Source organism: Diceros bicornis, chromosome 12, assembly GCF_020826845.1.
Source record: "Diceros bicornis minor isolate mBicDic1 chromosome 12, mDicBic1.mat.cur, whole genome shotgun sequence".
Lineage (NCBI taxonomy): Eukaryota > Metazoa > Chordata > Mammalia > Perissodactyla > Rhinocerotidae > Diceros > Diceros bicornis.
In genome coordinates, this window is record NC_080751.1 from 26,075,490 (window position 1) to 26,097,664 (window position 22,175).

A 22,175-nucleotide genomic window follows, 5' to 3' on the forward strand; every position below is an offset into this window, starting at 1 on the left:
CCCAGCTAATCTTTTCCCTCAAATTAGTCACCACTCTGGACTTTCCTATTTCGGACAGTCTCTCAGGTATCCAAATTCAGGAGTCATCTTTGCATCCTCCTCTCATTCCTCCCATTATCTGTCCAGAAATTGCCGTTGTTGACTCTTTCTTCATATTCTCACTGTGTTCTGCCACCTCCCTATTCCAGATCCTCATCCTTCAAGTCTGAATTGTCACTATAGCCTTCTCCACTTATCTTCTGGTGCTATTCTTCAATAACCTAATCCCAGAGGAAAGTTCCCATGAACCCCTGCCACTACTATTGCCTTAAATTGTTTATTATATACAGTGTTACTTAAAAACATGTAGAAACGTAAAACTGGATACCAACTTCTTATCCTTAGAGCTCTCATTCAACCCTAAAACCAAAACAAATTTACAAGTCAAATATAAACAAAAGCATAAAACCAATAAAATTCAAATTAACATTTAGTGCCAGATGATATTCTGTTGACTGCTTTATTGCTACCCCATAGTTGTGGCACCGATGGCCTTCTGGAATTCCATGTGCCTGTGCTATCATGGGCACTGATGGCCAATTTTCCCACCATTTTCTTCTATTGGAACTTTTACAAAACCGTCATTAGCATAGTCAGTCACCAGGAAATTGGCCTTCACTTGGACATAGATGCATCATTTATGTATTAATTCCTCCTCTACTCTTTTCTCATCAGCTTGTGACAAAGCACCTCGGTTTCATAAATACAGATGCAGATATGGGCGATGAAACCATGACATCATATGGGAATATACAGCTATAAATGGTCATCCAGATAAGTCTGAACTTCCTTAGATTAAAATTTTAAATATTCATACCAGCATTATTCACAACAGAAAAAAGAAATAATCCAAGTGTCCATCAACGGATGAATGAATAAACAAAAGGCAGTATATATGTACAAATGGATTATTATTTAGGCTTAAAAAGGAAGAAATTCTTGACACATGGATGAATCTTGAGGACATCGTGCTAAGTGAAATAAGCTAATCATAAAAGGATGAATACTCTGATTCCACTTATATGAGGTACTTAGAGTAGTCAAATTCATAGAGACAGAAAGTAGATTGGTGGTTACCAGGGACTGGAGTGGGGTGGGGGGGAATGAGGAGTTACTGTTTAATGGGTACAGAGTTACAGTTTTGCAAGATGAAAAGAATTCTGTGGATAGATGTGGTGATGGTCGTACAATGTAAATGTACTTAACACTACTGAACTGTGCACATAATGTTGTACGCTTGAAAACTAGACAATGTTATAAACGAATGCTACCTCAATTTTTAAAAAGGGAAAAAAAACTGGTTAAGATGGTAAATTTTATGTTATGTGTATTTTACCACAATTTAAAAATTTTTTTTAATGTTATCATCAGGTGAATCACAGACCAAAATTTTTAAGTGCTTATAGAGAACTCATGGGCTCTGAATGAGTATTTTTGTAGACCCCCTCCACCACAGTCCACGCTGCTTTAATCCCTTATCTACTTTACACCCCTAGCCTGGGATCCTAAGAGTGACCTTACTGTGACTCCTGACTACACTTCACTGTTACCTCTCAACTCTCCGCAGCGCCAGCGTGCAGCTCCAGCCAACTGGTGTCCACCAAACTGAATACACATTCTCACTTCTTTGCCTTGGCTTGTGCTTTTCCCCATCTGAAACACACTCATCTCTCTGCTTGTATTATTGGTTAAGTCCCTTCTCCTTGTCATTGTGGGATTGTCTCCGACCACAAGGACTTCTCCCCATCAAAGGGTGTCAATACTCCCCGTTTAGCATTAGTCACACATTCTAAATTATTTTATCACTTATTCTACAATAACTCAATATTTATTCAGCATATGCCATATACATGACAATGTGCTAGGCCCCTGAATCAAATGCTATGTTTTCTACTTTTTATCTCTCTCGTTGCCCCTTACACATTTCACAAATATTTACTGCAGTGGTTTGGATAATGTTGTACTGGCCTCTACTGTCATATTCCACATACAGACAGCAAATTTTAAACTAATGTAACCAAAAATAGTATAATCCCAGGACTTGCCTAAAGTAACATGATGTCTTGTCGTTGGTGGTGGGTTTTTTCTGTATCAGTCTTAAAAAGCCGTTGTCAGTACAATAAATGTTTCAGGACTGAGTTCAATAGGGATTATGTAGTAGGAGACTCTAGTCCTAGTTACTGGAAGTTTCCATGATGATAGCAGTCATTTGGTCATGGATGCCTGTGATCAGAGCATCAAGAACACGTGCTGTTTCCAAAGTGCTCCTTGAATATGATTTACCTAACAGACATCTGCACAAACACAAATCACTTTATTCACATGTTAGAACAGCGTCTGAGTAGTCAGTGTTTTAAGGACACTTAATACAATCAATTTTTTGAACTCAGATTTGAATTTAAAAAAAACTATATTAAAGTTCTGGGTATTTTACTTACAGAATTTTGCATGTAGCCCACTTCTGCACAAAAGTAAAATACTATCTGTATTTGCTTAATTCCCCATTATTTTGCTGGTTCAACATGATTTTGTGCCCCCAATCATTTCGCTGTGAGTCTAAGGTTACGTTTCTTTCTCTCTCAGCTTTTTTTGAGCTTCATTTTCTCTCTTTATGTATTCGAGTATAGCTTCGAGATACAGGATGGTCCTTCCCAAGGTCCACAACAATTACCTCCCTAGAAAATGTCACTCCTTTTAAAGGTCTTTTGTGGTTTTCAATAACTGAAGGAGATCCAGTGACACGTATGGGTGATTTTTGCAAGTCAACATCCTGCAAGAGAATGGGACAAACATTATAAATGATCAATTTATGAATGCAACAAGCCCTGCTTTTAAAAATATAGGTTAGGGGGCCGGCCTCGTGATGTAGTGGTTAAGTTCATGCGCTCCACTTCATTAGCACAGGATTCATGGGTTCAGATCCCGGGTGCAGACCTACTGACCACTCATCAAGCCATGCTATGGAGGCGTCCCACATACAAAGTAGAGGAAGACTGGCACAGATGTTAGCTCAGGAACCATCTTCCTCAAGCAAAAGGAGGAGGCTTGGCAACAGATGTTAGCTCAAGGCCAATCTTCCTCACCAAAAAACACCCTATATATATATATAGGTTATATGTACATTGTTAGTGAGAAACAGAAAAAAAGTATTTCTAAATGATATAGGACAGCAGTGATAATCCATCATGATCTCATTTTCATATTTCTATGGTTATAAAAGCATACACTGACATATTCAAACAGCATCTGGTGACATGTGTCATTCTTTTTATGAAGTAGTCAAACCCAAGAGCCACCTGAACCATCGTTCTGTCTCTGACTGGGCAGGGGTCTTGTGCTGTTCTTATCAGGGAGCCCAGACATGGAGCTCATGAAGAGCCTGGCAATGTCTGCGTGCTGTTGTAGAAGGAGGCTGGAAACAGAGCAGGGACACAGGGTCTGGTCCTGAGCTCAGCCATGGTGGAGGAGTGACTTTGAACAATTCATCTTATTTTCTCATTTGTAACATGAGAGGGTTGGATCTCTAGATGATCTCCAAGGCCTCCTCCAGCTCTAATATCCTAGGATTCTGAGAAAAGCAAAATGAAGGGGAATTATTAAGAAAAACACAAATGTAAGAATGAAGAATGAGGAAGTGTCTAGGCTTGGCATATGTAATTGGTTTAATAATATGAATCCATAAGTTAAAAAGAACAGTTTAAATGACTGTGGACAGTGTACTCCTTCCAAGGACACACCTAAGTTCTAGCCGAGACCCCCCTCACCACCTAGCCAAGTAATTTACCTCCTTTTCAATCAATCACATTCTAAACTGCCCCTTGAGAGTAGAAAAGCCTATCACCTCTTGACCATTTTCTTTAGCATTCTCAAGCTTTTGCTTCTGTTTTATTTTGGCCACCTCTTCGTCCTCTGCGTCCTCTCTGTTTTCAAAGGGTATGGCCACCACTTCTTTACTCTGTCTCTGAACAAGAATGCCAGGCCTCATGGATGTTAGAGTCCTAGAAAATCAATCAGCAGGGTTTTTTAAATTCATGCATCTTAGCTACCATCATCACACACAAAAATGGCTTTCTACCACATTCTACGATATAGACTTACTTGTCTTTGTCTCCTGAATTGTTTGTCTCCACATTAGCAGCTAAACAATCTTCACCTCCATTTGCATCTGTACAAGGACCTTTTTCTGTCTCTTCATCTTTCTTACTTTGGACGCTGAAAATGAGCAAGCAAAAAATTCAGAAAAGGAAGAATGGTCTTGATTTTAAGGCTTGGCGTGGAACTTTACTTTTAAACAGAACATTAGCATTTCTAAAACACTGATATGGAAAAAGTAGAGAGCTACAGCATTATTATTTGCTCCACTTTAAATTGTTTTATATTATTTCTAGATACATTTGCTAGTGTGACTTGAAATCTGATCCCAATTTATCAGCTTGGATTTATACCATTTATATAAAAAAACCGCCAATAAAAGGAAGATGCAAATGAGGCAAATTAGAAGGATGATGAAGAAAGTGATTGCTGTGGTTTCAAAGCTCATAGGGTTAGCTAGAAGACTCATCCACTCTCACAATCACAGATTGTCCAAATATTCTTTTCCAGCTCAGTTTGAAAGTAGTTCTCTTGTTCTTTAAGTTTTCTAGAAACAGAAGAATAAAAGGCTGTTTTCATTGTTGTTCTTTTGATCAGCTTCAAAAAACATGCTCTGTTTGTTTCGGTGGAGCTGACTCACACTGGCTAATTTCTCTCCATAAATGTTGTGGGGGCTGAGGTGGCTAGAGGGGAGACTGAGCTGGGACACGTGTGATCACTCAGCTCACCTCCCCTCATCCCAAAAACTATCAGAATCCAAAGGGAGAGGAATTGGAGCAGCTGGAGCCAAGCCCAGCGCCCCATTCTTCTCTCTTCAGTGACATCACAGAATCATGGAACCCTTGAGTTAGAGGGACCAGAGCACCAGCCCAACCGCACCCACCACCTGAAGTCAGGAAAACCATGAAACTCTCCCCTAGGCTGCTGTCTGTCTGTCCTCTCCTCTGAGAGGGCTGGGGTGCAGGCCACATGGCACCAAAGACTTGGCTACTCTTTAGACAAGGATTTTCTTCCTACTCTCCAAACCCTATCTTTCTTTCTTTTTTTTTTTGTGAGGAAGATCGGCCCTGAGCTAACATCTGCCAATCCTCCTCTTTTTTTTTTTTTTTTTCGCTGAGGAAGGCTGGCCCTGGGCTAACATCCATGCCCATCTTCCTCTACTTTACATGGGACGCCGCCACAGCATGGCTTGACAAGCGGTGTGTCGGTGCATGCCCAGGATCCGAACTGGCGAACCCTGGGCCGCTGCAGCAAAGCACACGCACTTAACTGCTTGCACCACCAGGCCAGTGCCACTCTATCTTTCTTAATCTGAGCCTGTTTATCTTACTGCTGCTTTCACAGACAATGAACAATCAGTCCACTTCCTTCTTATAAAATCTCTCTATAGCCTTGAGATCAGTAATCAACTTACCTCCTAGTGGTGCTCTCTCCAGGCTGACTACCCCATATCCTTCTAATCCCGCATCACTGGACCTACTTGCTGGACTCACAAAAAAACTGGCAGCTTTAGAGGCCATGGCTGAGGAAGCAGGAGCAGAACAAGATGATCAGAGTAAAGATGACCCCCGGTCCGGATCTAACTTCAGGTGAGGAAGGACGCCCATGACAAGGAGGAGGGTAGAGCTAGGATTTTCTGAGAAGGAAAGGAGGGTACATAGGAGTATGGCAGCTGCTGCCAACCGCATCTAATAAAGTCAGAAGGTGAGCCCTGGGGGTCTTTGGGCTGCAGTGATGCTGGCTCTCCTCCAGAAGGGCAGGGACTATGGCTTCTTTATCTTTGGCTACTCCACCAAGTCAAGACTTGCAAATTCCATGAATGTTGAATGAGTGGGGATGTGTGTGTGTGTGTGTGTGTGTGTGTAAACACAAGCAGAGTTTGTGGGAGGGCTCAGGCCAAGGCCGATTTTGCAGAATATGTGCAAGTCTGAGCCACTTCTGGCAGAGTCAGCAGAATTCTTGGATGCTTCCTCCAGCCAAGGCTCCCAGATGAAGACTCAGAGCCCATCTCACCCTCCTTACTCTACACTGCTGCCAGCCTGAGACTTTAAGATCCCCAATCTTCTCATGTCTCATGTACATATAAAGGATTTTTCTGGGAGATGGGAATATTGTATATCAATCTACTGATGATTACACAGGTCTAGACATATGTGAAAATCCATCAAACTGTGTATTTAAGGTTAATGCACTTTATGCCCTCTACTGTGTGGACATTATACCTGAATAAAAAGGAAAAAAGGGCCCATCCCCAAGCCTGAATTTGTGTGTGTGTGGTGCAATGAGTAGTGCTGGACTAGAGTACATTGCTGCCAGTTGGTCCTGTCTCCAAGATTATTTGCCATATGTATTCTGAAACCAGAGGCCTTTAGCAAGGATACAGTAGTAGCAACAAGTAAGGGCTGATAAGACTGTATTTTAAAGACTTTCTTTCACTGAATGTAGCTCAGGAATCAATATCTTAAATTCATATGTATAGTTAATATAATTCTGAAAAGTATAGGGTTATCCAACTTTGGTCTCTAAATCACATTTTAAATGCACTGGACCATAAGTTTTGTGATGCCATGGGGTCTTACTTGGAGATGGGTCTCCAGGGCTTAACATTGTGATTGCACACAGAAAGTGAATGCTCAAAAATTATTTGTGATGTGACATTACTACCAATTCTACAGAAATAAAAAATATTCTAAGAAAGTACTATGAACAATTGTATGCTAAAAAACTGAATAATCTAGATGAAATGGAAAAATTCCTAGAAACACAAAACCTACCAAGACTGAATCATGAAGAAATATAAAATCTGAATAGAACTATAATAAGGAGACTGAATCAATAGTCAAAAACCTCCCAATACAGAAAAGCCCTGGACCAGATGATTTCTGGGAATTTTATCAAAAATTTAAAGAACTAACACAAATCTTTCCCAAACTCTTCCAAAAAGTTGAAGAAAAAGGAGCACTTCCTAACTCATTCTATAAGGGCAGCTTTACCCTGATATCAAAGCCAGACAAAGACACTACAAAAAAAGAAAACTAAAGACCAATATCCCTTATGAATATTGAGGTTAAAATCCTCAACAAAGTACTAGCAAACTGAATTTAGCAGCATATTAAAAAGATTATACATGATGACCGACTGGGATTTATTCCTGGAATGCAAGGATGGTTCAACATACAAAAATCAGTGTAATACACCACATTAACAGAATGAAGGGGGAAAAAACACATGATCATCTCAAATGACGTAGAAAAGGCATCTGGCAAAATTTAACATCTTTTCATGACAAAAAATAAAAACTCAACAAACTAGGAATGGAAGGAAACTACCCCAATATAATAAAGGCAATATACAGAAACCCCACAGCTAACACCATACTCAATCGTGAGAAAATATTTGCACATCACATATCTGATAACAGATTAATATCTAGAATATATAAAGAACTCCTCCAATTCAACAACAACAAAAAACCCAATTCATAAATAGGAAAAGGACTTGACTAGACATTTCCCCAAAGAAGATATACAAATGGCCAAGTGAAAAGATGTTCATCATCACTAATCATTAAGGAGCAAATCAAAACCACAATGAGATACCACCTCACACCCATTAAGAAGGCTATTTAAAAAAAAAAAACAACAAAACAAACAGAAAACAAGCATTGGGAAGGAAGAGCCTTTGAGCCTATCTACCATATCCTGACCTTGTTGGACATTAAATAGGTTCCCTCTAGCCTCCAATGACAAGCGAAATGAAATGAGCGTGTGTTCTTTTTCATCAAATTAGTGCAGCCTTTTTCCTTACCACAGCTAGTAGGGCTGCTTGGAGGTCTTATTTTAGATTCTAGAAAGCTAAATGGAAGTTACTGAAACTCATCAACATCAAGCTGTGATATTTAACAGGGCACTTGGATTGAAATAGTTTTTTTCTTCTACATTAAGGGCCAAAAATTGTCAGTTTTTACTAGAGGAAGAAAGAAAAAAAATTAAACACAAAGATAAATGGCTAATATTTCAGTACATATAATTTCCACACAAGAGAAAGGTTGTTCTGTTGAAAAGCCTTCATTATTTATGATTCAGAGTTAACCTTTTCATGCAGAAGCCATCTGAAACCTCAGAAAGTCATTAAGCTTGATAAGGTTTTTAGATAATCCATTCATCACCCAGTTATTTCTCACAGAATAGGTAACACTGAGCTATACAACAGGACATGCTGCCCTTGGCAGGGGTGATGACACCAAGACAATATTCTTCTCGGTAAGGAAACGGGCACCAATCCCCCAATGCCACAATTCAACAGAAGAGTCTGTAAATTCACTGCAAAAGATTTAGCAAACCTTTATAGCTAATATCTATTCATCTGGAATTGAGATGTCTTTGAGAGAGAAAGTGTCAGAAGCAGCGTACTATTAATATTACATTATAACCACCCAAAATCGAGTAAATACATTTCTGGCTACAACCACTATAGCCACAATACCCATGTGCACACTCACACAGGGGCCCATTTTAAAGTCCCCCTGTCTTGTGCTTCGCTCCAGGCTCCACGAGGATAGAAGAATACGGAGTTGAGGATTCAGCCACCATTGAGCCATCATTCCAGTGGTCCCATTCCATATTCCATCCTTCTGGTTTTGGAAGGGCATACCTGGGTTGCAAGCAGAGAATGTCCTTGCCCCATACTTGAACATCTTCTGCCTTGCCCCATGTTACAACATTAGTGAGGATCAAATTCCGAGGACTTTGAAAAACAGATCTGTTGCTGATTCCACACCTTCCTGAGATGTCTGTCTGGGAAATGTGTTAAAGCTGACCTGGTTCATCCGTTGCTGGGAGACTTCCTGACCTTGTGATTCCAACCCAGGGAAGAGGTGATGCGACATTCTAGCCCACTTCAGAGGAGCAAGTTTCCCCCAGGGTTTGTATAGACCGACCCTTTTGCACCTTACATTGTTCTCAAGCCCCCTCCGCATGTGCCATCCCCTAACAACCCAGCACCTATAATAAGCAGTGGGAACCATTATCAAGAGGTGGATGGGGGACTTCTTTTGGTGTTTTATTTTGGAAGCATGAGCCTTAGAGGCTGATGGCAGTGGTTTTTTTTTTTCCTTTTCTATTCATTTTGTTCCGTGAGCTTTTTGCTTTTATTTCCTTCTAAACATAATTTGCTCTAATCATTTTCACTGTTATGGTTTTTATATATCTTATTTTAGTCTGTTTTAGTTGTATTCATTTTCCTCAGCCCCTCTACTCATAGTCTTTGATCTAAACATTTTTTGAAAAGGACACTAGGAATTATCTAGGACAGGGTTTCTCTAACTATCTGTGGTGAAAGAGCAGGTTTCTATTTTTTCTCCCAATCCACTGAGGACCAATATTTATGTTATTAACAGAATTAAAGTGATCATACACTTCGATGTCACTGCAATGTACAATATTTATTTAAAGTTTTCAGGTATTTCCTCTCAATTTCTGTATTTTGTTGCAGACCAGTGACAATTTAGGGACGATCACCAGTTTACAGATCACATTTAGAGGAGCACTGATTACCAATTCTCTCATTTCTTTTCTTTTTTTTTCTTTTTATTTATTTTTTTCCCCCAAAGCCCCAGTAGATAGTTGTATGTCATAGATGCACATCCTTCTAGTTTCTGTACGTGGGACACGACCTCAGCATGGCCAGAGAAGCGGTATGTCGGTGCGCACCCGGGATCCGAACCCGGGCCGCCAGCAGTGGAGCGCGTGCACTTAACCACCAAGGCACGGGGTTGGCCCTCTCATTTCCTTTAAATAACATTTTTCATTGTAGAAAATTTGGAAAATACACAAAAAAGAAAACAAAATCTCTTATAATTCCACCACATAGAGAGAAAAAATCTTGAGAAAAAATCTGATATTTTATACTATATACACTGATATATATATATACAGATGGTTGCACAACCATGACCACAATCTAAAAACATTTTTATCACCCCCCCAAAAGAAACCCTCTACCCATTAGCAGTCACTCCCCACTCCCCCGTCCCCAGCCACTGGCAACCATTAATCAATTTTCTGTCTCTATAGATTTGTCTATTCTGGACACTTCATATAAATGGAATCATATGATATGTGATCTTTTGTGTCTGGCTCCTTTCAACTTTATAGCATAATGTTTTCAAGACTCATCCATGTTGTAGCATGTAACAGTATTTCATTCCTTTTTATTGCTGAATAACATAATATTTTATGAATATATCAAATTTTGTTTATCCATTCATCAGTTGATGGAGATTTGGGTTGTTTCCACTCTGCCTATTATGAATAATGCTGCCATGAACATTCATGTAGAAGTTTTTGCATAGACATATGTTTTCATTTCTTTTGGATATATACCTAGGCATGGAATTGCTGAGTAATATGGAAACTCTGTGTTTAGCATCTTGAGGAAACATATACCTATTTTTATATTATAATTTTTCTTTTTTTTGTGAGGAAGATTAGCCCTGGGCTAACATCCGTGCCCATTTTCCTCTACTTTATATGGGACACCGCCACAGCATGGCTTGCCAAGCGGTGTGTCAGTCCGTGCCGGGGATCCCACCCTGCGAACAGTGGGCCAACGAAGTGGAGCCCATGAACTTAACTGCTACGCCAGTGGGCCGGCCCCTTTTATAATTTTTTAAAAAATTAGAACCATTGTGTATATAATTTGTTAAACTTAAAATTTTTATTATGAACATTTCCCAATGTCTTTCAATAATCTTCAAAAAGATAATTTTTAATATCTACATATTTTTCCATTTTATAGAAGCATTACAATTATTTTCTTATTGTTGGATAACTTACTGCTTTTATAAATAGTATTGATGGACATATTTGCACATAAATATGTGAGAACAACTCTGATATTAAAATATTAATCTTCACTTATTTTTTATTTTTTGTGAGGAAGATCAGTCCTGAGTTAACATCTGCCAATCCTCCTCTTTTTTGCTGAGGAAGACTGGCCCTGGGCTAACACCTGTGCCCATCCTCTTCCACTTTACATGAGACGCCGCCACAGCATGGCTTGCCAAGCGGTGCGTCGGTGCGCGCCCGGGATCCAAACCGGGGAACCCCGGGCCGCCGCAGCAGAGTGCACGCACTTAACCACTTGTGCCACCAGGCCGGCCCCTTCATTTATTTTCAAAAGCTTCTTGGCTTTTGGCTCTATCTTTTATTTTAAATCTCATCCATTTTGTTTCACTGTTTGGGCTCCAAATATCTTACATATCGATCTATTATTTTTAACTTCTATTTATTCCCTTTGTTTTGTTTTTACCTTATTTCTAATTTCCTGGATTCAGTCTCCTCTTACCCTTTGTCAAAGCAAAAGCACTGTTCTGCTTTAGGTTTTAGAAACTGTTAAAAACACTTTGATGTCACTATAATTTGTCTCATTAACTTGCACAGGGGGATATAATAAATCACATTGATCTGAAGAACCCAACAGCTATTCTGAAATTTTTTTTTTTTTTGCTTTGGGAAAAGAAAAAAGTCAGAAAAAAACAACAACAACAACAACAACCATGCATTGGTGATGTGACTTAAATTTTAAGAAACATATTTCATAAACAAGTACTATTTCCCATAAAAGCTTTTTTTTTTCTGATGCCAAGCAATTTTAAGCATAGAAGTTAAAGTTTCTCTTGCATATGTCAAAGTCTTTCTGGATCACAAGTCTTTATTACCCTTCAAATTGAAAGAAACCCAAGAATCACAAATCTGCCATTTGAGCAATTTAATTTTTTAAGAACTTGTTTAAACTTGATTAACCAAACACTTTCAACTTTTCTTTTACCTTTTCCGGCTCAAAGTAAAAATGATCATGGCACATCATTGGTTACCTAATGCTCAGAGAGATGTTTTCCTTTCTGTATAAGATTTTGGTTACTATTGGGCAAAAACAGTTTTTTCAGTACACTTCATGTTTTAGAACATTTTTAGATTTACAGAAAAATTGAGAAGATATTTCAGAGAGTTCTCATGTACTTCATACCTATTTCCCCCATTATTAACATATTACAGTAGTACAGTACATTTGTTACGATTAATGAACAAATATTGATACATTATTAATAACTAAAGTCCATAGTTTATTCAGATTTCCTTAGTTTTTATCCAATGTCTTTTTCTGGTCCAGGACACTACATTACAATTAGTTGTCCTGTTTCCTTAGACTCATCTTGGCTACGACAGTTTCTCAGACTTCTCTTGTTTTTGATGACCTTGACTGTTTTGAGGAGAAGTGGTCAGGTATATTGTAGGAGGACCCACTACTAGAATTTGAACAGACATACATTTTTTATTCTAAATTTTCTCTGAAGTAAAAGAAGACACATATTCTTAATTCCACATCTTCTATCCTTCCATTATTGATTTACGCAAACATTTTAAATTGTCTTCTTCCTCTTTGTCTTCATCTATATTTTTCCTTATTTACAATGATGTTTGGTAATGTCTGGTAAACAGCATAGCCAGGCTATAGGGGTAGCTTTAGGGAGAGAGCCCACTCTACAACAGGGGGTTGGCACCCCCATCCTACACATCCTCGGCCATTCTCTACACCCAATCATTCTACCCCTAGCCTTTAAAGCACAGCCTTCTGAAAACCTCACCTGGGGAGATTTGGGTGCCTCCATCTTGTGTAGATCCCAAACCAGATTCACCTTGATTCACTCCAAAATCTCACATCCCTAATCCACAAAAAGCGAGAAGCTTCATGGTTTAAAATCCATGGTCTCCAAAGACTGAATCATTGGATCTGGGGCAAACCAGGACAGTGGCCTTTGCTACAATGCCCTTGAGCTGACTTTGTGGAGATCAAGTTGGTGTTGGACTTTGTGATGGTTTTAATTCTTTGATATTCTTCCCTCCTCCTTGAGTGTGGACTGGACTTAGTGAATCACTTCTAGAGAATAAAGTGTAGCAGAAGTGAAGGCCTGTGAGTTCTGAGAGTAGGTCATAAAAAGCATTATGGCTTCCTCCTTGCCTTTGTCTTGGGTCACCTGCTCTGGGAGAAGCCAGCTGCCAAGTTGTGAGGACACTCAAGCAGCCTATGGTGAGGAACTGAGGCCTTTCAACTGCTAGCAAGAAACTAAGGCTTCTTGACAATAACCATGTGAGTAAGTTTGGAAATGGATCCTCCTCCAATTGAGTCTTCAGATTACTGTAGACCAACATCTTGACCGCAACCTCAAGAGAGACTTTGAGCCAGAATCACCCAGCTAAGCCATTCCTGAAATCCTGACCCATAGAAACTATGACATAGTGTTTGGATTAAGCGACTAATTTGGGGGATCGTTTGTTATGCAGCAATAGATAACTAATACAGTCTGTATTGTTTATATTTTTAATTTTCTGTGTATTACAATGTTTTAACATCTTAAAAACCTTTCTTTCTGGGGATACTGGCCCTCCTGGGGCTAGCTAATTCTTACAGATAGTGAAGGGCACAGCTGGGAGCATGGCTTCGATATGCAAACTAACCAATCCAAAGCCATACCTCCTGTATCTGGCTCAGGCACCCCAGCAGGCAATATTCCTCTGCTTTAATCATCCCAGGGCCAGGCACTAGGCAAATAGGGACCACTCCTGTAGGTTAGAGCCCGTAAGAAATTATTCAAACTAGTCAATCCTAAGCTGTTTCCCCCGCCCTGCCTTTCTCTTCCTGTGGAAAGAGCAATAAAGGCCATGGCCTCGGCTCTCCCCTCACTCTTGCCTCCTGACTGACACCAGTGCTTTCACATGTGGCCCTGCATGATGTGCTGTGCCTTCCGTCTCTAGGACTTGTGAGTATAATAAATTTTGTTTTCCTGAGCCTATCCTGTGTCTCCTCTTGTGGCCGCACCTGACTGACCTCACATAAGAGAACCCAGAACACAGCCTTGGTGATGGAACATGTGAAGGAAAGACCAACAAGGCTCTATAGCAGCTATCAACTTGTCTCAAAGTGGTTCTATCCAGGTGGGTCCATTTTCCTTCTCAACATCACAAGATGATCCTTTCGGTGTGTCACTCACTGTGGCTCTCATTTATTGTAAAGGTCAAGAAGGCACCTTCAAGAACTAGGGTTCTCATGAATGGGAGTTCATACAGTAAAGTCAGCTGTGCTCTGCTTGGAGGTGCTCTTAATATGTCAGGAGCCACCTTGGATAACTAAGACCCCTCTGGAATCTAAAAGAAAAAAGAAGCCTAGTGCATCTCCATCCCAAGAATCTTGGATCTCCTGGGGCACAGAACTTGGGTCAAAGGCATGTGGCTAAGTTTTAGTTTTTTCACTCTTGGCCATCCCGTAAGGCAGAACTAAGAGCTATCCCCAGAGGACAACCTCATCAACCCTCAGCACCTGGCCCTAAGGAAAATATCCATGACTTGCTGTAGCTTTCTTCCATCAGCCATCCTGGGATTCTTCCATACTGTACAACCCAACCACATGTCCCATCTAGTCCCAGGAAAGCACATCTCTCCAGCTCTGGCCCAAGGGGGACTAGACTCTTAGCTACCTCATCCATTGACATAAATCTCCTTTCATGAAAATTACCCTTGAGACCCCTTTTTGGGGCTGCCCCATTGGGAAGCCCCACCCCTGGACGGGGGACTTGGCCCAGCAAGTCCACAGGCCCCTATTTCCAGGAATCAGTTGCACAAGCTCCACTTTGGGCCAGGGCAGCCTCACAGGTGCTGAAGATACATGGAAGAACTACAGGTTTGTTTGATTTTTCTTTTTTTCTTTTTTTTTTTTTTTTTTGAGTTATACTTTCATGGACACCCCAGGCAGCTGTGGAATTGAGTTCTGTCACACGCAATGGTCTGTGGGAGGCATTATTATAGCACCCAGGGCCATGGAAACTATGACACAATGCATCTGTGGCCCTGAGACATCCACCTTTCTACATATTGGTTAAGTTACTTCCTACCCCACGGAAAATTACGATCACTCCCCTCGTGCTGGTACGCCCCCGCCAAGAACCTCGTCCTTGCTGAATACAGATCCAGGTGCCATACTCAAAGGCGGAGGGGAGACATTTTTGTTCTACACAGGGGTGTCCAATAAAACAGGGTCTCATAGTTAGACCTCGTATCTGAGGCAATGTTTGTAAGCCACATCTCGTTCTTGAAGCCCATCTGTGCTCATGTCAGCCCCAGGAGGTTAGGGGACTGAAAAGAGCAAGACAGACTGTGGGGGACTTCTTTTTAAACTTAAAAAACTACTGAGGAAATATATATTATTTATAGAAAAAAAAAAGAATATACATATTTTTAAAAGGTGCCTTTCATTCCATCACCCAGAAATAGCCACTGTTAACAAAACTATCCTTTCTAATTTTTCACACAAAAGTAACTAGAAGAAAACAGTGCTTATATGCCCAGGGGCTTACCCTTACCAGAAGAAGAATGAATTTGTCAACTGCTGGCTTCCTCCTCACAGAGAAGGTGGTGGGAGAGGAAGGCCTGCAGAAGAGAGGCTCCACTGCTCAGGTTCAGGAGTGTGAGTTTTGGGAATCATCGGGATGTGAATCCCTGCTCTACCACTGTCTACCTGTGTGACCTCGGATAAGTTACTTAACCTCTCTGTGCCTTATCATCCTCATATCAAGGATGGAGACAATATCTATTCCCATGGGGCTGTTGTGAGATTTAATATATGTGTGCTTAGAGCAGTGTCTGGCACACGGCAATTGCTCAATAATTTTGTTATTGCTATTGTTATTAAGAATTTAATCTGGCCTACTGTGGTGAAAGCAGATGGTAATTGCGCAACATCTGCCAGCTCTCTGAGTGGCTCAGAGCGGCAGGCACGTGCGTGCATCTTACCCACACGTAGGCATCTGGGCGTGCGTGTGAAGATGTGCACCGGGAAGGATTAAAGAAGGAGTGCCTTCTTTGAAGAGAGGGAGTGAAGGGTGGATTTCAAGACGAGAAAGCAGGACTAGGACCCCTGTAGAAGGGTTGTGATTTTTCTTGTCGTTGGACTTTGGAAACCACCATATTTGGTATCCAGTTTTAGGGTCCCCCACATGGTGTAATTCCCTCTGGTTATCCCCAGGCCTTCCGTAAACCCTTTACATGGGTTTTCTGCTAGGGGAATTGGAAGTTTAGGCAGGAAAAGGGCATACCTGCAGCCTCTCGGACTCCCAACCTCCCTCCATTCCCTGTTGCTTCCGCCCTGCTGGAGGGTAAGCAGGGAAGGCTCCCTTCTCGGTGGCTCTTATGCCGACATATGAAGAACAACATTTGCCAGAGTTTGAATTCCATTCCGTGTGTTTCAAGAGAAACAACATTGCTAAACCCTTCTTTCAGAAGCTGTATCCTGCCCTCCCTTCCCCCTCCTCCAACTTGGGTGTCCAGTCACTACCAACTTCCTTCCTCTCACCTATAAAATTCTTGAAAAATGATTTCTAATCCTTTTACCCTTATTGTTTCCAACGTTAGTTTGTTTCTTAAATGATGTTTTGTTCATCTTAAAAGGCAAATAACCTCAGCTAAATTTCGAAAGCAAAAATTTGCATTCCTCACTTTTTTCTACTGTGGTAGATCACGTGCAAAGATGAACGCCAACAATTCCTCCCATCCCTGTACACGCACGCCACTCTTCCCATCAGGAGGGCAAGACATTTCTCCTGCCCTTGAATCTGAGCTGGCTAGTGACTTGCTTTGACCAATAGAATATAATAGAAGAAATGCTGTACCAATTCAAGCCTAGCTCTTAAGAGACCTGGCAACCCCTGCACTCACTCTCTTGGAGTCCTGAGGAGCCAGGTAGGAAGTCTGACCTTCCAGCTAGAGAGAGGCCCAGCTCCCATGAGGCAGCAAACAAGTGAATAAAGCCATCTTGGAAATTCTAAATGAGTGATCTCTGCTGTCTTAGGCTGTTTGGGCTGCTATAACAGAAATATTATAGACTGGGTGATTTATAAACAACAAACATTTATTTCTCACAGTTCTGGAGGCTGGGAAGTCCAAAATCATGGTGCTGGCAGATTTGGTGTCTGCTGAGAACCCTCTTCCTGGTTCATAGACAGCTATCTTTTTGCTGTGTCCTCACATAATGGAAGGAGTGAGAGAGCCCTCTTGGGCTTCTTTTGTAAGGGCTCTGATGCTATTCATGAGGGCTTTGCCTTCATCACCTAATCACCCAAAGGCCTCACCTCCTAATACCATCACCTTGGAGGTTAGGATTTCAATAGGAATTCTAGAGGGACACAAACATTCAGAGCATAGCACAAGCCAATGCCAAGTGGGGCAGAACAACCACCCAGCTGGTCTAAGCCAACCTATGGAATTATAACAGGTAACAACCACCAAACCTCATTTCTTAACACAGCAAAATTACAGGCTTTATTCTATAGAGGATACCCAAAATCCCCTTCAGGATTTGCCTTGGGAGCAAGGCTGGAGGGGTCTCTTGACACCAGATAGGGAGGGTAAAATGTCCTGATGTCAGCAGGGGTGGGAAAGGTGGACTTTATTAACAGCAAGAAAAATTCAAAGAAGTTATTTGAAAAGAGGATTCTAATAAAATACATTTGAAAAGAGGTCAAATATATATTTGAAAAGGAGAGTCATGGTATTTGTTCAAAAAAACAAAGGGAATTATGACACTGAAGATCTGTAAAGGGAGTGTGATGTTTGCTCAAGGGAGTAATACAACAAGAATAATTTTTGTTAAAGTTTTAACTAAATATGTGACAGGAACAATTGGTGGGGGGGGTTGTTTTTGTTTCTTTTGGCTTACGGATGGGCTGATTTCCTCATCTTTATAATTTATCACTTTCACAGAGGCTGTTTCTATTTGGTGGAACCAACTGTGAAATTACGTTGTACTTTTTCTCATCCTATCTGGCTCCTTCCTCAGTATCCCTTTTGCTATTGGCCCCCTCAAGTTCATTGTATCACTGTCAGTGAGGGGGAAAGTGTTGTTTAGAAGATTGAGAATTTTATGCTCTCTAGGATATGCATGCTGTAAAGATATCTACAACTGGGTATTGGCACTTTGACCAAGACAAGTCCTGTCTGGAGAGGAATCATTTACCACAAAGAATGAAAAGATTTTGTAGTCAATACTGTTCTAGTCCAGCTAATGCTATTTCTTATCAAGGACAAATGGGGCAAATTCAACCAGTACTTGCAGGGCATCCAAAGCCAGACTGGGTGAGACACAGAATATTTCCTATAATTAACATATCGGTAATAATTTGACATTTGAATATACTGCCTTTTATAGAATATCTGAGCTTTCAATGTTTAGGACCTTTAGTAAACATTCAAAGCAAAAATGTCAGTTTTCCCAATAATCGTTCCATATGTAATATTTCCTGATTGTCAGCAAAAAGAGGAAAAGGCTGGGAAACAAACAATTGATGCCTGTGTGACAAAAAATGAGGATAGAGCCATTTGGAAATAGGATTCTACTAGATAACCAATTAAAAAAATATTTATATATTCATACAGCTCAAAAAGTTTTAAATATAGAAAGGTTATTTCTCATCACACAAAAAAATTTGTAATACATATGGTGATGGATGTTAACTAGACTTATTGTGGTGATCATTTCACAATATATACAAATACCGAATCATTACACTGTACACCTGAAACTAATATACTATTACATGTCAATTATATCTCAATTAAAAAAATAAAGAAAGGTTATACAGCAAAAACGGCTCCCACTCTGCCCTGACCCAGCTTACCCAGTTTCCATACCAGCACCCACCCCCTGGAAACGACTATTATTAGTTTCCTGTGTTTTCTTACAGAATGTCTTTATGCATACAAGCAATACAGATATATAGTCTTACTTTGCCTTAAGAAAAAACTTTCTGTTGAAGCATAACTTACATATAGTGAGTTCTAGCTACAAGAACATTTCCAACCCTCCCAAAAAACCCTTCATACTCCCTTTTAATCAGTATCCCCCAAAGATAACCACTATGCTGACCTGTATCACTATAAATTAGTTTTGCCTATTCTTGAATTCCATATAAATGGAATCATACCATATGTACTTTTTATGTATGGCTTCTTTCACTCAACATCACGTTGTACATGGCAATATCTTGTTCTTTTTTTCTTCGATATGTATTATTCCATTATATGATTATACCTCTATTTATCCATTCTACTACTGATAAACATTTGAGTTGTTTCCAGTTTGTGGCTATTATGAATAGTGCTGCTATGAACATTTTTATAACATATCTATGGTCATTACAGCACTCATTTCTGCTGGCTGTACAGAATGGCACAGACAGGTCATAGGTAGGCCTTAGAAGATACCACAAGACTGGTTTCCTGTCTTGGTGGTATATCAATGGTTATATCAGTTCAGACTCCCACTAGCAATGTATGAGTTCCAGTTGCTCCATACCCACACCAACTCTTTGGTATTGTCAGTCCTTTTAAACAACATGCACAAAACCTCATTATTCACCTTGGGAGGATGCTAGAGAGCCAACTCGTTATTTAAACCAGTAAATAAAGGAGAAAAAATCAAGCATTTTTCTGTTTTTCTTATATGATCTCTATCTTAGGGTAACCAAATGATGAGAAATTTCTTTTTAGAAAGGAGTTTCAGATAAGAAACAGAGGAGAATTATATTAGAACTTGAATACTATTATTTTGCAGTCCCTCACACATAAATGGATCTAGACAATGCTGTTAGCATCACAAAAAAACAATCAGACACCAAGTGTCTCCTAATGGAACTACACATCACCGCCTATAAAGTAGTCTTATTCCACCGCCTTGAAAAAATTTGAATCTCAATCTCAACCAGTTAATGGAGTTATCAGACATAGATTCTAAAATAGTAATTCTTAATGTTCAAGGAAAAAAGACAAGACACCTTTGGCAGAGCACTGAAAACTATAATAAATAAATAAATGGAAATTGTAGAACTGAAAATACAATAATAGAAATTAAGAATTCAATAAACAGGTTTAACCACAGATTAAACAGGACCAGAGAAAAAGCACTATCCATTAAAAAAATTTATTATTGATATTACTTATCCACATTAAAATCAAGAACTTCTGTTCATCAAAACATATTATTAAAGTGAAAAGACAAGCCAAAGAGTGTATGTATACAAAGGACATATATTCAGAATTTATAAAGAACGCTTGTAAATCAATAAGAAAAAGATAAAAAAAGAAAATGGGCAAAGGACTTGAACATGCACTTCACATAAGGATATCCAAACGACTAATAAACATAAATGGTGAATAAATTCAAAAGTACAGTTATAACAGACCAAGAGCTTTTGGTTTTAAAAAAAGATTTCCTCCATATTTCTGAAGCATGTGCATAACATAAATCATAATTAAATTTTTAAAAATACTCAAGACTAAGGCAAGTAAGATGTTGGAGGAACATACGCCTAACAGTTAATAGCAGTTACCTTTAGAAGGTGAAATTATGGGAGATTTTTCATTTTTATATTGAACATTTCCAAATTTTAAAACAAGTTACTGTAGTTTTATTATTTTTGTTTTTAACTGATAACATTCCCATGGTTCAAAAAGCAATATTACTTTATAATGTATACATTGAGAAGTCTCTCATCCTGTCTCGGTCCTTCCCTCCATCCCACAGGAAACCATGATTATTAGTTTCTTGTGTATCTTTCCAGAATTTATGGGGAAACAAGAAAGGATCATACAATCTTATTCTCCTTTCCTACACAAAAGGCATACCTTATACGCTGTTCTGCATCTGGCCTTTTTTCACTTAGCAAGATATCCTGGAGATCTTTCCACATCAGTACACAGGGAACTTGCTCATTCTTTTCCACAGCTGCATGATGCTCCATTGAGCATATGTACTACCATTTTTAAAATCAGTCCTCTGAGGGATACTTAGGTAGTTTCCAATCTTTTGCTATTACAATCAACAACCTCATACATCATTTCATATATAAGCAAGTGTATTTATAGGGAAAATTCTCAAAAGTGGAAATGCTGGATCACAGTGCAAATGCTGGATCACAGTGTAAATGCAGCTGCGGTTTTGATAACCACTAAGGGTTGTGATATTCTGCTCTCCCATCAGCATGGTAAGACAGCACCTGTTACCCCACATCTTCCTATATAGAGTATACATTTCAATGTTTGCCAATCCGATGAGTAAAAAATAGTATCTCAATATAGTTCTAATTTTCTTTCTCTTATTACAACTGATGCTAAGCATTTTTTCCTATGTTTAACATCTATTGGTAATTATTTTTCTGTGATAATTACCAGTCCTTTGGCTATTTTTCTACCCAGTTGCTGATTGTAAATTGTTAGATATTTTACAATGAATATTTAATATATCTGTATTTGAAAAAAATGACTCAAGAAAAAAAAGATGTTAAAACTCCTGTTATAAAAACTAATATACCAGCCTTTCTTCCACGAGTCTGGATTCAGTCAAAGAGGGACGCACAAAGATTCTCCAAGCCCTTCGATAGGCGCCGGGAACCGAGATCGCATGCTCAGAAGTGTCTCGCTTGACGCATGCTCAGAAGTGTCTCGCTTGACGCCTAACATCTGTATGCGCATGCTCCCTTGATTCTTACCAGAAATGTTGTGTGCGCATGCTCCAAACAGCCCGCGCCTCACCTGATTCCTAACGGAAAATCTGTTGCGCATGCTCATAAACCCCTGCGCTCCTGGGAAACTGCGCAAAGAGCTGACGGCGTTTGCTGCCAAGCACAGGTGGTGCTGCGAGGTTTGTGTTGCGTCTTACTGTCAGAAAATGTCCTGAGGCACCATCCCGATTTGAAGAAGGAATTCCAGCACATCAAGACAAGGCATCTTCCTGTGGCTTCCTCAAACAACAAAAAACCCCCACTGCATTACGTCAGCGGGTATTCATTACCCGTCCCTCTCTAAACCGTGTTTAAAGCGAGTTTTTAAAATTGATGCTATGTATTGAGGAGGAAGTTGATTAAAAGTTATTTTGAAGCATGTCAAGAGTTTAATAGTATGCTACATACTTTTTAGTATTCCATAGGCAGCGCCAGAAAG

General features: G+C 39.8%; 1 protein-coding gene across 1 annotated transcript; it reads right to left on the minus strand.

Moving 5' to 3' along the window:
- Positions 1-2,159: 2,159 nt before the first annotated feature.
- Positions 2,160-21,026, minus strand: C12H2orf74 (chromosome 12 C2orf74 homolog). Its single transcript, XM_058550661.1, has 4 exons — positions 20,862-21,026; positions 4,138-4,251; positions 3,881-4,037; positions 2,160-2,809 (listed from the first exon to the last, which is right to left on the minus strand). Exons 1-4 carry the CDS (start codon positions 20,975-20,977, stop codon positions 2,636-2,638), a joined length of 561 nt encoding a protein of 186 aa, XP_058406644.1. The 5' UTR covers positions 20,978-21,026; the 3' UTR covers positions 2,160-2,635.
- Positions 21,027-22,175: the final 1,149 nt, after the last annotated feature.

Coding starts and splice junctions, on each gene's coding strand:
- C12H2orf74 (XM_058550661.1), bottom strand. CDS start 20,977: ATGGAGCATCATGCAGCTGTGGAAAAGAATGAGCAAGTTCCCTGTGTA. Junction 4,252..20,861: donor GATGCAGAACAGCGTATAAG/GTATGCCTTTTG, acceptor GCTCATTTTCAG/CGTCCAAAGTAAGAAAGATG. Junction 2,810..3,880: donor CTAAAGAAAATGGTCAAGAG/GTGATAGGCTTT, acceptor ATTCTCTTGCAG/GATGTTGACTTGCAAAAATC.